General features: G+C 43.6%; 2 protein-coding genes across 4 annotated transcripts; one reads left to right on the top strand and one right to left on the bottom strand.

Moving 5' to 3' along the window:
- Positions 1–230: 230 nt before the first annotated feature.
- Positions 231–7732, top strand: LOC123442441 (extended synaptotagmin-1). Its single transcript, XM_045118490.1, has 15 exons — positions 231–537; positions 1150–1550; positions 2121–2195; positions 2276–2383; positions 2654–2686; positions 2765–2854; positions 2962–3087; positions 3878–4021; positions 4161–4574; positions 4679–4813; positions 5479–5700; positions 5792–6067; positions 6273–6410; positions 6858–7163; positions 7283–7732. Exons 2-15 carry the CDS (start codon positions 1362–1364, stop codon positions 7499–7501), a joined length of 2475 nt encoding a protein of 824 aa, XP_044974425.1. The 5' UTR covers positions 231–537; positions 1150–1361; the 3' UTR covers positions 7502–7732.
- A 426-nt stretch (positions 7733–8158) lies between these two features.
- Positions 8159–13135, bottom strand: LOC123439190 (disease resistance protein RPM1-like). 3 transcript variants are annotated; one of them, XR_006630046.1, is made up of 3 exons: positions 12656–13135; positions 12188–12447; positions 8159–8454 (listed from the first exon to the last, which is right to left on the bottom strand). XR_006630046.1 is itself a non-coding variant. In XM_045115931.1 (2 exons), the coding sequence occupies exon 2, from the start codon at positions 11718–11720 to the stop codon at positions 8952–8954; it is 2769 nt and encodes a 922-aa protein (XP_044971866.1). In that variant the 5' UTR covers positions 11721–12447; positions 12515–13135; the 3' UTR covers positions 8801–8951. The 3 variants fall into 3 exon arrangements, 2 of the variants coding, with proteins under 2 accessions (XP_044971866.1, XP_044971867.1); XM_045115931.1 differs by lacking the exon at positions 8159–8454 and having other exon boundaries at positions 8801–12447; positions 12515–13135; XM_045115932.1 differs by lacking the exon at positions 8159–8454 and having other exon boundaries at positions 8801–12447.
- Positions 13136–14497: the final 1362 nt, after the last annotated feature.

The following is a 14497-nucleotide window of genomic DNA, read 5'->3' as shown; positions in this document are numbered from 1 at the left end:
GTCGTCGTCGTCTTTTTCCTCCTCTTCTCCCCCCTCGTGGTGGCTGTCAGAGGAGCGGAGCGGAGGAGTGCGGTGCGGTTGATTAAACTCCAACTGCCTCCCTCCCTCTCCCACCAAGGCGGGGCAGAGGCGACGAGAGAGACGAACCTTCCAAATTTGACGCATTCCGCCTCCCCCCCCCCCTGCCCTCCCCTCCGCTCCCCCGCTCCCACCCAAAGTTTCCAAACCCAGCGACGGACAGCGAGCCAGCGCCCCAATCCAAAGGAAGGAAGGAAGCCTGCCCGCCCCGTCCCGACCCGCCCCGATCGATCCCGACCCCAACCGGCCCCGAAAGTTTCCATATTGCCCCGGCGCCGGCGGCCAGGAGGAGGCTCCGCCGGGGAGATCGGTCGAGGCTTCGTTTCAATCCGGGGCTCCTCCGGCCGGCGAAACCGCGAGGCGACCGCGGGAGGCCGTGTGTTCCGGGAGCGGTTGGTCGCCTGCCTGCCTGCCTGCCGGCCAGCAGTCTGGTCCACGCCGCTCTCCCGGCGGCGCCAGGTTGGTTCCATCTCTTCTCTTACCCTCCTCCTTCCGCGCATTCATGGAGGTCTTCGTGCCGATTGATTATTCCGACCCTTCAGCACCAGATTGTGATGTCGCCCGGATTCTGACCAAGACACTAGACCATAGACTTTCCCCCCTCTACTTTTCCGCGGTTCTAGACGGCTCGTGATTCGGCCATTGACTCGGGGCAGGCAGGCTCATCTGGGTCAATTCCCCCCATAATAATCGCTTGCACGCGGCGTGAATTTCATCTACGAGTACAGGGGGGAAAAGGACAGGCCAAACTGAAAGATCTCACAAGTGGGTGGGTGGGAGGGAGCAGAGCAATTGCCGCCGTAGCCAAACAGCAGCAGGTCAATTTCTCCATGATAAATTCCTACCAGCACGAGCCATGGATTTCAATTCAGGAACTAAAACTGAAAGATGGGGGGAATGGGGAGAGAAAGGACATCTTAAACTCAAAGATCTCGCCAGTGGGAGCAAATAGTACTGTAGCCAATAGTAGCAGTAGTTTCTAGGTCCTAATCACCATCTCATGGTGCCTGCCACTGCCATGGTGGTGTCTCTTCATGATGCGGGCACCCATTAACTCGTGCTAAATTGCAGGTGGACGGACAAAGCTGTGTGGTGTGGGCAAAAAGATGAGATGGGATTAGGAGCAAGACAAGAATCAGTGGGAACAAAGGCATCATAAAGCACCAAAAAAAAGTCATCTCTGTCAGTCACCACACCAGGTTGTGTGTGCTTGTGCCTGTGGAATCCTACAACTACAAGAGCGGCTTGCTCCTGAAGCCCAAGGGCCAAGGGTCCGTGCAGAGATGGCGAAGAAGGGGCTCAAGAAGCTGCACGCCAAGGATGCGCTCGACTTCTTCAACCAGGTCATGGTGGAGCAGCCCCTGCTCCCGTTCCTCATCCCCCTCGGCCTCTTCGCGTGGTTCGTCGAGCGCTGGGTCGTGCCTTTCTCCAACTGGGTGCCCCTCGCGGCCGCCGTCTGGGCGACCATTCAGGTAGCTGTTGTTTCTTTTCGCTTGTGTTTTGTTCAGATCATGAATAGATTTGTAGGTAAGCTTGATGCCATCTTACTTTTAGTAGCACAATATATATATAATATCTGGTCTTGGGCATTCACATGATACTTTTGTACTTCAGTGTCTACTACTTTCTGAAAGAAAAACAGAGTGTGAACTATATTTATTTATTTATTCGGAAATCCTGATCTGTTTTGTTCTGTCAAGTGCTGATAATGATTTTGCATGTGAGGTTAGCTGCAAGCAGCATTTTATCTGGGCCCCTAATGATTTGTTTGTCTTCTTACTTCTTACCCTTTTATATAGTAGCACAATATATATAGAATGTCTGGTCTTTGGCATTCACATGATACTCTTTACTTTCTGAAAGAGAAGCAAAGTGTGAAGTATAACTTTTTATTTGTTCAGAAATACTGATATGTTTTGTTCTGTCAAGTGCTAATGATTTTGATTTTTGAATGCGAGATTAGCAGCAAACATCATTTTATCTGGGTCCCTAATGGTTCCGTTTGTCTTCTTAGTCCTTACCCTTTCGTATCACTGGTGCAGTATGGGAGGTTTAAACGGAAGATGGCTGTAGAAGATTTGAACAAAAGATGGAAGCACCTTATACTGAACACAACAGTATGTGATGTTCCCTTACTTCATCTATGTTACTGTTTGTTTATGGAGATACAGTCAATACTCATTTTACTCTGTTGCAGCCTACCACTCCAATAGAGCCCTGCGAGTGGTTGAACAAACTTTTGATAGAAGTTTGGCCCAACTACATGGAACCGAAACTATCAAAGAAGTTCCAATCTACTGTCGAGGTGAGCTTCTGCGCCGTATCTTGAAATTATATTTTGTGCTTGGATGCAACTTAGCAGCCAGTAGCTCAAAAGGTTTTGGCAAATCAAATTAGACTATACTACTCCTATATGCATTTGATGGAATTTGATGATCTACGAATCAAATTCATTACTAAATTCCTTTTGGTTCTGTTAATCTGAGGCAGTCAATGTGTATTGTAAGATATGTTGCTTACTGGTTTCTACAGTATTTTGTTTATAAGTAGCTGACCTGAGTCTATAACTTTGCAGAGACGCTTAAAGAATCGAAAACCAAAACTGATAGTAAGTTCCCCTTAATTGATTTTCCTTCTTTGTTTGCTATTCTGGTTGCAGTGCTAAATCCTTGGTTTACATCCCCAGGATAAAATAGAATTACAGGAATTTTCACTCGGTTCTTGCCCACCTACCTTGGGAGAGCAGGGTATGCGCTGGATGACTTCAGGTGAACAGGTAGTTGTCCATATTCTGTATTGTGTGCTATATGAAAGATTTCTACAATCCACAATTTATTTAAGACACAACTTAACACTATAATATATTTATTTTTGAATATGCAGCAAGTCATGTCCTTGGGTTTTGATTGGCACAGCAAAGAGATGAGCGTGATGTTTATGGCGAAATTAGCAAAACCTCTGATGGGCACTGCTCGCATTGTTATAAACAGCATCCACATCAAGGGCGATGTATGTCTTCTGCTATCTCCATTGGTTATGCTCTTTCTAACCATTATATCTAATTTGAAAGTGACATATTCCCAACTTCGTTTAATGATGTCAAGAGGCTGACTACGAAAAATGTGTTTTGTAAGAGCCATTTAATTATAAGTTTTACAAAGGAAAAAAAGCTTTAGCACGCAGTTTAGATTACAAGCCTTTGTCACAGCAAGGACATGCTGTCTTGTATTATTTCACAGGAAGCATTTTTTTTGCAAGGCTTAGTGAATTTTCCGTACATTGATTTTTTACCCCAATGGTTACACTGTTACCTGTTTTTGTCTGACTACTCCCTCTGTTCCAAATTAATTAAAGTTCTAGCTTTGTCCTAATTTAAACTCTCTAGATTTGACTCAGTCTATGGGAAAATGTGCTAATAGCTACAAATCAAGTATATATACTAGTATGGAAATATATTTTATGATAAGATATGATGAAATAATTTGGTGTTGTAGATGTTTATACTCCCTCCTTCCCAAAAGATTAAGTCCTTTTAAGTTTTGTCTCATGCCAGACTTTTTAAAGTTTGGTCAAACTTGAGACAGTTTGATTTAAGAGAAACTTAGGGGATCTATTTTGTGGGAAGGAGGGAGTATAATTTTCTATAGACCCGGTCCAACTAATTTGGAATGTGGGGAGTACACTGTATGTTTAACAGATCTGAATTGATAACAATCGACTCTCCCGAGTTGCAGCACCGTACTGTGCTGTGCAGGATTGAGTTCTGCTACTATCTCTGATTCAGATTACATTGTTGCAGCTTCTATTGAGTCCCATTCTTGATGGTGAAGCTGTCCTCTATTCTTTTGAATCTACTCCAGAAGTCAGAATAGGTGTAGCATTTGGAAGTGGTGGAAGCCAAACAGTTCCTGGTATGGAGTTACCGGGTGTCTCAACATGGCTGGTGGGTCTGTGTGGACCATTTAGTTCAGTCCTTGATATCTTTGCATTTTCTCAACGTAATGGTGTCTGCCATTGTGTACTGACATTTAGAGGCCAAATTCAGGTGACATATCTAATGCATGTTTCTTAAATCCATTCAGGTAAAGCTTTTGACTGAAACAATAGCTAAGACAATGGTTGAGCCTCGCCGTCTCTGCTTTTCTTTGCCACCAGTAGATCTGAAGAAACAAGCAGTTGGTGGTGTTCTTTCTGTTACTGTTGTTTCAGCTAGTAATCTTGGCAGAAAGAGCAGAACTAATGAGTTAGCGAATCACCAAAGCTCAAGTGGAAACACTACACCTGGGACTCCTCTTAACAGGAAGGCACATACATTTATTGAGGTAGAAGTTGGCACTTTGACGAGAAAAACAACTACTTGTGAGGGTCCAAATCCTACATGGAATAGCACATTTAACATGGTACTGCATGGAGAGACAGGTTTTGTCAAGTTTCTTCTGTATGAACTGGATTCTGATGGTGTCAAGTACAATTATCTGACAAGCTGCGAGATAAAGGTAGGTAGACATGGTGCTCTTCTTGTTTCACTATGTTTTTCATCACTTTAGACATTTGAGATTCTTCCTGTATAACAAAGACACTAAGGAATCGATTTAAACAGGTCAAGTATGTTTTAGATGGCTCGACAATATTTTGGGCTATAGGACATAATGATGGTGTGGTTGCAAGGCATGCCGAGCATTGTGGGAAAGAAGTTGGTATGGTGGTTCCATTTGAGGAGGATATTACAGGCGAGGTAACTTGCCTATTTATCGGCATTTTTTCTTTAGTAACTAACTAACTATCTCCGCATCATCAGTTCTTCTCATAATATAGCCAGTTTTTTTATACCTGATATAAGATTGTAACTGCTAGTGCATGAATTCATCATACTTGCTGGCTAACTTTCATAAGCTATCTAAAAAACAATACATTGCTCTTGTCTGCTTTGCCACTTATGCCATATGTTTTGGAGGTTATCCTTACTGCTTGTATACAATTACAGATTAGGACCTTACTAACTTGTATGACTAAATTGCACCCGTGATCCTTCAAATTATATGGTGCGGTCAAGTAGGCCCAACAACTTCTTAGATTTGGCGTACAACATGCTCGTGTGCCATGCTGATGGGTTGTTTTGCTGTAACACTCTCGGTATTTGCTGTACAATATCTTCCTTAAAAGTTAAAATGTTGAAGGATCTATTGGTAGTGCAATAACATTATTTTGAATCAAACTGGCACGGTAGTAATGTTAAATAAGTCCTTGGTGCTTACCGTCAACTAGACTGGTTAACTACAGGATTGGCTCATTATGCCATTTCTTTCCTTCTACCTGTTTTTGTTTATATTTACTTTTTTAACTGGTCTATATTTACTTATTGATTGCACATCAAACTGTTCCAAATCCTTTTGTTTGCAGTTAACTGTCAGCCTTGTTCTAAAAGAATGGCAATTCTCTGATGGGTCGGTTACATTGAGTAACTCTCTAAGCAATGAATTTCAATGTTCTATTGATGGATCACCGAAGCTTCAATCAAGGACAGGAAGGATGCTCAGAGTCAAAGTAGTGGAGGGTAGGGCCCTTGCAGTAAACAGTAAATCTGGGAAATGTGATCCTTATGTGAAACTCCAGTATGGAAAGGTTTTTGTTACCTTCAACTTTGATTTCACTAACAAAAACAATATATTCAGCTTAGATAAATTTGTATCCTAACATCAGATTATTCCACTAGGCTCTATACAGAACGAAGACGCTCTCTCGTACGGCCCAGCCGGTCTGGAACGACAAGTTTGAATTTGAAGAGATTGGTGGTGGTGAATATCTGAAGGTCAAATGCTATAATTTAGATACATTTAGTGATGATTGCATTGGCAGTGCAAGAGTAAATCTGGAGGGACTTCTAGATGGTGCTAGCCGAGATGTCTGGGTACCACTTGAAAAAGTAGATTCAGGAGAGATCAGGCTCGAAATAGAGGCAATACCAAATGATCTGAACGACAGTCTGAAGGTGTGTATACTGGCAGTATTTTGCTAAGGACCCTACTAGAACTTTTATTTTTTTATGTTAGTTTAGCAGTACGCATGAGACCCTCCACTACTAGTTGTTTATCCTTGATTCTGTTTATTCAGATAGCCTCATATAGTCTTTCTTGGTGTACCATTTTTTCAACTGATTTATGCCTTTGGAATGTGAATTGCGCTTCTTTTTTCAGAGATCAAGCAGTAAAGTTGAAGCTGGCTGGATCGAGCTAGTAATAGTTGAAGCCAGGGATCTTGTTGCTGCTGATCTTAGAGGAACTAGTGATCCATATGTCAGGGTGCAATATGGGAACAAGAAGAAGCGAACCAAGGTCTGGTGATTAGTTCTATTTTTATTTTTCATCAATCAAAAGTTCCATTACATTTCTCTTACATGGAATCTGTCCCAGTAGAAACAGCGCAAGTCATACTGAATTTCTGAGCAGTTTTAAAGCAGAGAAAATAAGCTCAGTACCACGGCGAAGGCATAAACTGTGCTCTAATGTAGCAGTATATGTCATGAATAATTATTTGATAGTGTGTCAGGTTACTCCAGATTAATCCAAATCCTGCAAGCATAGCATCTGCTTAGCAGGTGAGCATAGTGGAAGAGCTGACGTAAGAACGTTAGGGAGTTTGTTGGCATCTATAATGCTAACTCGAGCAATCATGTTTTTGCCACCATTTCTGTATCTGAGGCCGCAGAATAAGTCAAGTCTTTTACTTGCAGTTGCTAGGTGTGGCAACCAATTTGAGCTTGAGTAATTCTTTCTATGCAGGTCATTTACAAGACGCTGGCTCCAAATTGGAACCAGACATTTGAGTTTGCAGAAACCGGAGAACCCCTGATCCTGCATGTCAAGGACCATAACGCGGTCCTTCCAACCGCCAGCATAGGGAACTGCACCGTCGAATACAGCATGCTTTCTCCGAATCAACCCGCCGACAAATGGATACCGCTGCAAGGAGTGCGGAGCGGAGAAATCCACGTGAAGATCGCCCGAAGAGTCGCCGACTCGAAAAAGAAAACCAGCCTGCTGACAGACGCGTCCGCCCTTGGCAAAGGACACAAGATATCAGCACAGGTGAGCCAATGCATAAATCCATGCTTGCTGTTCACTCCTGCCATCATTAATCCTCCTCTGTGACATCCATCACTGTGTATATGTCCTGTGTGATGAACATCCTTTGAAACTCTGAACAGATGAGGGACAGCTTGAAGAAATGCGCGGGCTTGGTCGATGACGGCGGTGACCTGGAGTCGCTGTCGCTGGCCCTGACGGAGGTGGAGGGCGTCCAGGACGAGCAGGAGGTGTACATACAGCAGCTGGAGCGGGAGAAGGCCCTGATGCTGCAAAAGATACATGACCTTGGTTCTGAAATCGTCAGGACATCCTCCGGTCCTCCAAGGACTCCCTACTAGCTAGATCAACAATTACAGTCCACAAACAAGATGGCAAAGTGCTAATCATTTTTCGTAGAACTATGTAATTTATCGGCGGTTGCTTGTAAGTAAGTAGACGGGTAGGAAATCACGGCGAAATCATCACGTCGCGACGCCCTTAAAGTTGTACAAAAGCCCTTGAAAACGAGTTGTAAATTTTCAGAAAGAGTCTAAAATGATTGTTGGAATTTTGGTGCTGAAGCATCAGTATTTGCACCTTGCCAAAGGCTCACCATTTTGTACATGGGAATACAACTCTACCATGGTTTTGGCAAGTCGCAACGGACTTACCGCGGGCCAACTGTAAATGTAAATGGTCATACCAGAAAAGAAATCACATGAATTTTCTGTTTAATTATGTTCACAATATCTGTCAAACATTACTTGGAATTCTGAAGATTTTAGCTGTAAGAAGTTGATATTTCCTGACACTGTTAGGGAAATCGTAAGAAGTAGATATTTCCTGACACTGTTAGGGAAATCGTTAACTTGTAGCTGCTCGGTTGGCTAGGAATAGGGGATTAATAAGCCAATCCGTAAGTTAAAGAGATTAATCGTCAAGTTAATTGGTTCATCGGACGGATTCTTGAACTTGACTGGTAACTCCTCTGTCTCACTTTTTAATTTGGGCTCACATTGGGCAAATCATTTCATAGCTAAAATTTCCTTATTGAAATATTCTCTCTGTATCTAAATTACATGCAGGGTAGCTCTGTGAGCCCTTCTACTTTTTTCCCATTTCTCATGACAAATGATAGTACAAATAAAACAGGGTCATAGAAAAATTTAGCTCCTCGCAAACACTTGATTGATGATAAGATATGCGATGTTGGTGCTTAATTCGATCCGAACAATAAGGTAGGAGCTCTGCTACGGCTCGAAGATGCAAGGAATTGTATGCAGTTGGGGTGCATTTTCGGCGTACGATTACCCTGGAAATAAAATGTAATCAGTACAATAAGAAAAGCCGTTTTCTAAATGGAACCCATTGAAGTTACAGGTTAAATTTCGTGCCGTCTGGCCTTGTTCAAGACCATATTTATCACGCGGGAAAAATAATCATGTTGTGTGTTGGAAGGGAAATAAGCTATACACAAATCTAAAGCCAAAACTACAGTGATTCTGGCATGATCTGTTACTAAAGTTCAAACATAAGTGTGCCCAAACAAAAAAGGTTCAGACAATAAGTGAACCATGTTGAATTACAACTTAAATGCAGCTGACTTTGATCATGGAAAATATAGTAAAGACTAAAAACAAACATGGATGCAGGAAGACTTTAAAATGCACAAAAATAAAATAAGGCTTTGCACCGTGTGAATAAAAACAGAAGGTTCCAAGTTACATCAGATGACTTATAAGTAGTAGTATAGATGAAATTACAGTAGAGATGAAACAAATAGCAGTAGAGAAGAGGGAGCTGCATCTACTACTGAATCCTCTCTGCAGCCAGCTCGCGGTTCCTGACGAAACCAACGTAAACCCTCTGAACATGAGATATGTTGTCCTCTTTCTTGCGGCGAACCCTGTCGACAAGCTCTTCCGCCGTAGAATCCAAGGTTAGCTCTTCAAGGCTAGCCACATGCTCAATCCCGCACGGCAACGACTTCAGCTCCGGGCAGAGCAGGAGCTTCAGATCGACCAAGCTGGGCATCGCCCCTCTCCTGATCATCATCCGGCTGAGATGTGGAGCTCCCCAGATCTTGAGCACACGAAGCTTCTGAAACGACGTTGCACGGAAGTGCATCCGGCTGCCATCAAACGCATCATAAAGCTGGAGCTTCACCAGCTGCTGCAGCTCCTCGAGGTAGCAGAACATGTCCTCCTCGAGCTTCGACCAGACGAGCCGCAGAATGGTGAGGCTTTTCAGTTTACTGATGGACAAGAAGAACCGAGGCAGCGATTCTTTCTCTAGCGTCCCTAGCAAGAAAAGCTTCTGGAGTAACGGAGGTGGGTTGAGTGCGTCGAGCTGCAAGACTTCCTGCTCGTCATCCGCATGGATCCCTAGCCGGGTTAGATGGACCATATTGGTGATAGCTTTGAAGAGCTTTTCACAATGGCAGCCCTGAACCCTACTGATGCGGAATGATCTCAGCAGAACCAGAGCACCAAGGTAATGCACCATTTCTGAGCTGGATTCCACCAGCAGTAACGTCTGCAGGCTTGCCAAAGACCACATGCCAGCAGGTGCTGGCACGCCAATAGAAGGAACAAACTGCATAGCCGGTATCTGCGGCTTCACGGTGACGATAAGATGCGTCAACTTAGAGAGCCTTGTGATTTCCACTGGAAGGTTGGTGATTTTGCTTTTCCATGCATCTAACACAAGCAGATTCTGTAGCCTTCCGATCAGCCGTGAGATGTTTGAAATTTTAGTTCGCCTAAGGCCGAGATAACGCAGGTTGAACAAGTCAAACACCTCATTTGGCAGACTCTCAATGGAACTATCTTGCAGATTCAAGACAGACATCAACTGAACAGACCTTGAGAATGAACGGAGCGAGCCGAAAGTCAGTGAATTCTGGAAGACAAGCAAGGAGCGGAGGTGCGGCACGGACTCTGCAAGGTGTGCGATATCCCCTCTTTGGATCGATAAACGGCGTGCTTTCCCAATAAGATTGGTCCTTGAGTAATCGAGGACGATGCAGAAATTCTCTTCGCGTGCCTTGGAGAGGGCCAACACACGAAGGATGTCATGCATCTGGAAATCATCGACGTATCCTGATTCATTCCTCTTAACCTCAACCAGCAGACACCGATTGATGAGTTCTGTCAGGTAATCCTCTGCAACCTCCTCCAGTGTCTTATGCTCACTCTCCTCGATAAATCCTTCTGCGACCCAAAGCCGTACCAGCCACTTCCTTTGCATCACATGGTTCTCTGGGAACATGCAGCAGTAGAGAAAGCAGTTCTTCATGTTGTGTGGCAAGTCTTCCAAGCTAACCTTCAAGATTATGTTCATATCCAGGATGCAGTTGTTTGTAAACTGCAGCTCAAGAGTTCTGTATACGTTCTCCCACTCCAGGAAGGTCGCGCTCTTGAACGACAGGAGGCGCCCGATGCACACGATAGCGATCGGCAAGCCATTGCATTTCTCCACAAACTTGTTTGCCCAATACTGCAGTTCTGGTGGGCAGTCTCTGTTTTCATTCTTCCAAAACGCCTCTTTACAAAACAGATCCCATGCATAGTGGTTTTGCAAGGGTTGCAGGTTAATCATCTGGGCTTCAGAAGCAAGCAGTGCGACCTCATATATCCTTGATGTGAAAATTATCCGACCAAGTTTGCCACCAAAAAAAGCATCTTTGCTGTCAAACCAAACATTCACACTCCAAACATCATCTAGGACAAGAACATACCTTTTCTTCTCTAGGTAACGGCGGATTGTCTCCACCAGGCTTCTGTAATCTGTAACATCAACATCATTTGGAAATTCCTTCTTCCTGTCATTCTTCCGGAACTCTTCAACAATCTGTCTTAGCAGATCATTTGCTTCATAGCTATGAGACACGGTGATCCAAGCACAGGTGTCAAAGTCAGTCTTGATGGCGTTGTAGACATGCGCAACAAGTGTTGTCTTACCAACGCCTCCCATGCCCCAGACAGTGATGATCATGTGTCGCTGCTCCTCATCTTTCATCCATTTCTTCAGCAAGTCTCTATTCTCCGCGATCCCGACAAGATCATCTGCCCTTTTAAAATGTACAGACTCTGCAGGCCTTCTGTTTGAGCTGCCTGTTCTTGTCAGCTTTGCGTCCCTCTCAACACCCTTGAGGTCATACCTGCGCCTTCTCTCAGCAGCACTCTTGAGATTTGCTTTGATGTCACGCAGATTGTTGGCTAGCCGGTACCATGTCTTGATCTGCCTGACCCTCCTAATTGCTTTCAACAGAAACATCCCCTCACGGTCTTCCCCCAGCTTGAAGGTGAACTCGTCAATAACATCCTCGATGTTAAAGGCAAGGCCCCTGATCTGCTTCACGAATGCAACCGTTGTCTCGTCGGCATCCTTGAACCGCTCGACGGTTCGGAAGAAGGCCTGCATGCTCTCCAGCTCCTCCTTCATTTTCCGTATCTCGCCAAACAGGCCTTGCAGAGCGGATGCTTCGACGAGAAACGACTTCCCTAGAACAGCTGCCTCATTTGCCAGGGCATCCCCGAGCTTCAGGATTAGCAACCAGATTACACCCTCTAACATGGTTTCCAAGATGGAGCTGGCTATACAAACCTTTGCTTGAGTAATGGAGTTGTTGGGTAATGAATATGCTGCGAGGACCGCAGAACGATTGTATCTTTGGTCATATTTCTAAAGTAACCATACAGGAAGCTTGAATAATATACTAGTATTGTTTAGCGGTAGCACACAAGCATCGCCCTTGTCCCATTCAAGACCAGAAAAGATGGAATCATTTATCTTTCCAAGAAGATTCACCATCAAAACGGTCAATAGTTTACATGTATCTAGCGTCTCTTGCTGTTGTCTTGGTTGCTATTTATTTGGCGTCGTTTTCAAGCTGATGTGGCCTTGAGTATCATAGAATATACCACTTTAGGTGCAAACTAATAAAAGATTAAGTCCACAAACAACTGAAACAAATAATATGATGAACCCAATGGAGAGGAATAAATACTGAAGGAAACACCAGTGCATTGCCAGTAGATTACCGAGCATGTGCCGGTGGGATGAATGTTGAAATGCTGGTCTTCCATTGAGTATCCAGGAATATACATACCACTTCAGGCGAAAACCAGTAAAAGACTGAGGCTGTGGTCGATGATGGGGGCACATACTGATTTAGACTTTTATACTTTTGCAAGAAGATTCGCCACCAAAACGATCAATAGTTTACATCTAGCTCTTGTCCTCGGTTGCTATTTACGACCGTACGTACCGTCGTTTTCCAGCTGATGTGGCCTCGAGTATCCTGGAAAATACCACTTAAGATTGAAACTGATAAAGATTAAGGTTATGGTTGAGGATGTGGCACGTACTACTAATTTAGCAAGCATCGTGACCCAGTTGTTGTTGTTGTTTATAGCAAGTCCACAAACAACTGGAACAAGGAAAGCTTTGAAAACAATCAAGAGGAAGAAAATGTTGAAGGGAACACTGGTGCATTGCCACTACATTACCGGTGGACGAGTGTATTGGTCAGTCCATTACAGTGTCGTTGTCGGTGGGCAGCAGGCTCTTTCGCGTCGCGGCGATTTCCTGGCAGACAGGTAGATCAGACACAGACAGATACCCACCCGTTTTGGTTGGGGCATTCTGTCGAACGCCTTCGGGGCGGCACTCCATCAGGATTCTTCAGAAACCCTTTGCCTGCTGATCGATCCCGCGCTCGATTTGAAGCGCCGAGAACCGAAATGTCGTGATTAAACTAAAAGATGGAACTCAGGATCGATCCAAGGGTAAGCAGCCCAAGGGGATGCGTTGTGATCCGTTGTTACTTACAGCAGAGTAGAGCTCAGCGCTCAGGCTTGTCGGGAGAGACGCGTCCCGTGAGCAGCACGACGGCACCGGGTCCGTGAAGTGGTCTCTGCTGCTGGTGCTGGGGGACACCGCATCTAGCGGCTGCTCCCCAAACTCCATGTGCCATGGCTGGGGATGGAGCAGGGGCTTCAAAATTTAATCAAATTGCCCATAAAGTGACCGGCATCTTTGTAAATTGCTTTTTGTTGTAAAATGAATGCAAAGAGAGACAAATGAATAGTTCAAATGATCTATTAGTCCCATTGCAATGTGAAAGACCCACTTATATACAAGATGAAAGGATGTGTCGGAGAGACATCTTTTCCCCAACACACACCTCCTGGGAGGCATCCCTCCCATATAATTGATCACATGTTTTATTTCACAATACTCCCCCTTGATCAATTCGTCATTTGTATATTGCAAATTAAAAACTCCTTCAAAAACCCCGTGGGAAAAATTGAGGAGAAACCTTATAATAATATGCCATCGAAAACTCCTTTAAAACCCACTGGAAAAAATATAAGGAGAAACCAGTATGACATACATCCGTACTTGTATTTATATTGTCTCATTAAAAACCATATATGAGAAACCATCTTGGAAAACTCATAAAGAGAAAAATAGTACAATATGAATGATGTGAAGATCACCAACAGGTTATAACTTGGGATTCTACTCCCCCTGAATTTTCGCAAACATCAATGTTGTCTCATACCAATTCCACGAACGTGATTCTGGAATATAAACGTTGGTAGAGACATTGTAAACCTCACAATAATTTGTTTGCAGATTATCCTCTTACATTTCTGTAATCCACGAGGATAAATATAACCCATAAGCAATACAAGTGACATTATCTTGGTAGATAATGATCTTTGATTCCAATGAATCTCCACATGATCTCACATTTGACCAGTCATTCTGCGAAGACATGTATATCTTGTCATACTTCGAACAAAGTTATGGCAGAATGATTATAGGAAGGACTCATTTAGAGTCTATTCTGAAGGCTTCCTTCAGAATACTCTTCCATTAAATTCAGTCTTTGATATGGCATTGTTGGGATCAAATTATCAGCCACTATCAGGATATCACACCATGGTCCCATCTTGATTTTCTCAATAAAATTAATCAAGACCTTTTGTGTCTTGGACATATCTCAAGATATTCCTTACACCAACCATTATACCTTTTACTGGGGATGCACTCTCAATAGATTGCTAACAAATATAGTATCAGGCCTGACTTACTTTGCAATTTATATGGGTGCTCCAATGGTACTTAGATACAGAACTTCATGTCCATTAACACTTTACCATCTCCCCTAGGTTTGAATGGGCTTGTGTCCCATGCCAGGTATAATATGACCATATGTGTCTTTGATAAGATATATCCATATTGAACTTTTTCAATATTTCTAGATATATGAAGACTGACATACATTTATTCCCGAGGAAATGTGCTCAAGCTATAAACTTAGCACCATTTGGTTTAACCCA

This window comes from Hordeum vulgare, chromosome 3H, assembly GCF_904849725.1.
Source record: "Hordeum vulgare subsp. vulgare chromosome 3H, MorexV3_pseudomolecules_assembly, whole genome shotgun sequence".
Taxonomy (NCBI): Eukaryota; Viridiplantae; Streptophyta; class Magnoliopsida; order Poales; family Poaceae; genus Hordeum; species Hordeum vulgare.
The sequence above is the reverse complement of the archived record's forward strand: the minus strand, read 5'-3'. Positions and strand labels throughout refer to the sequence as shown.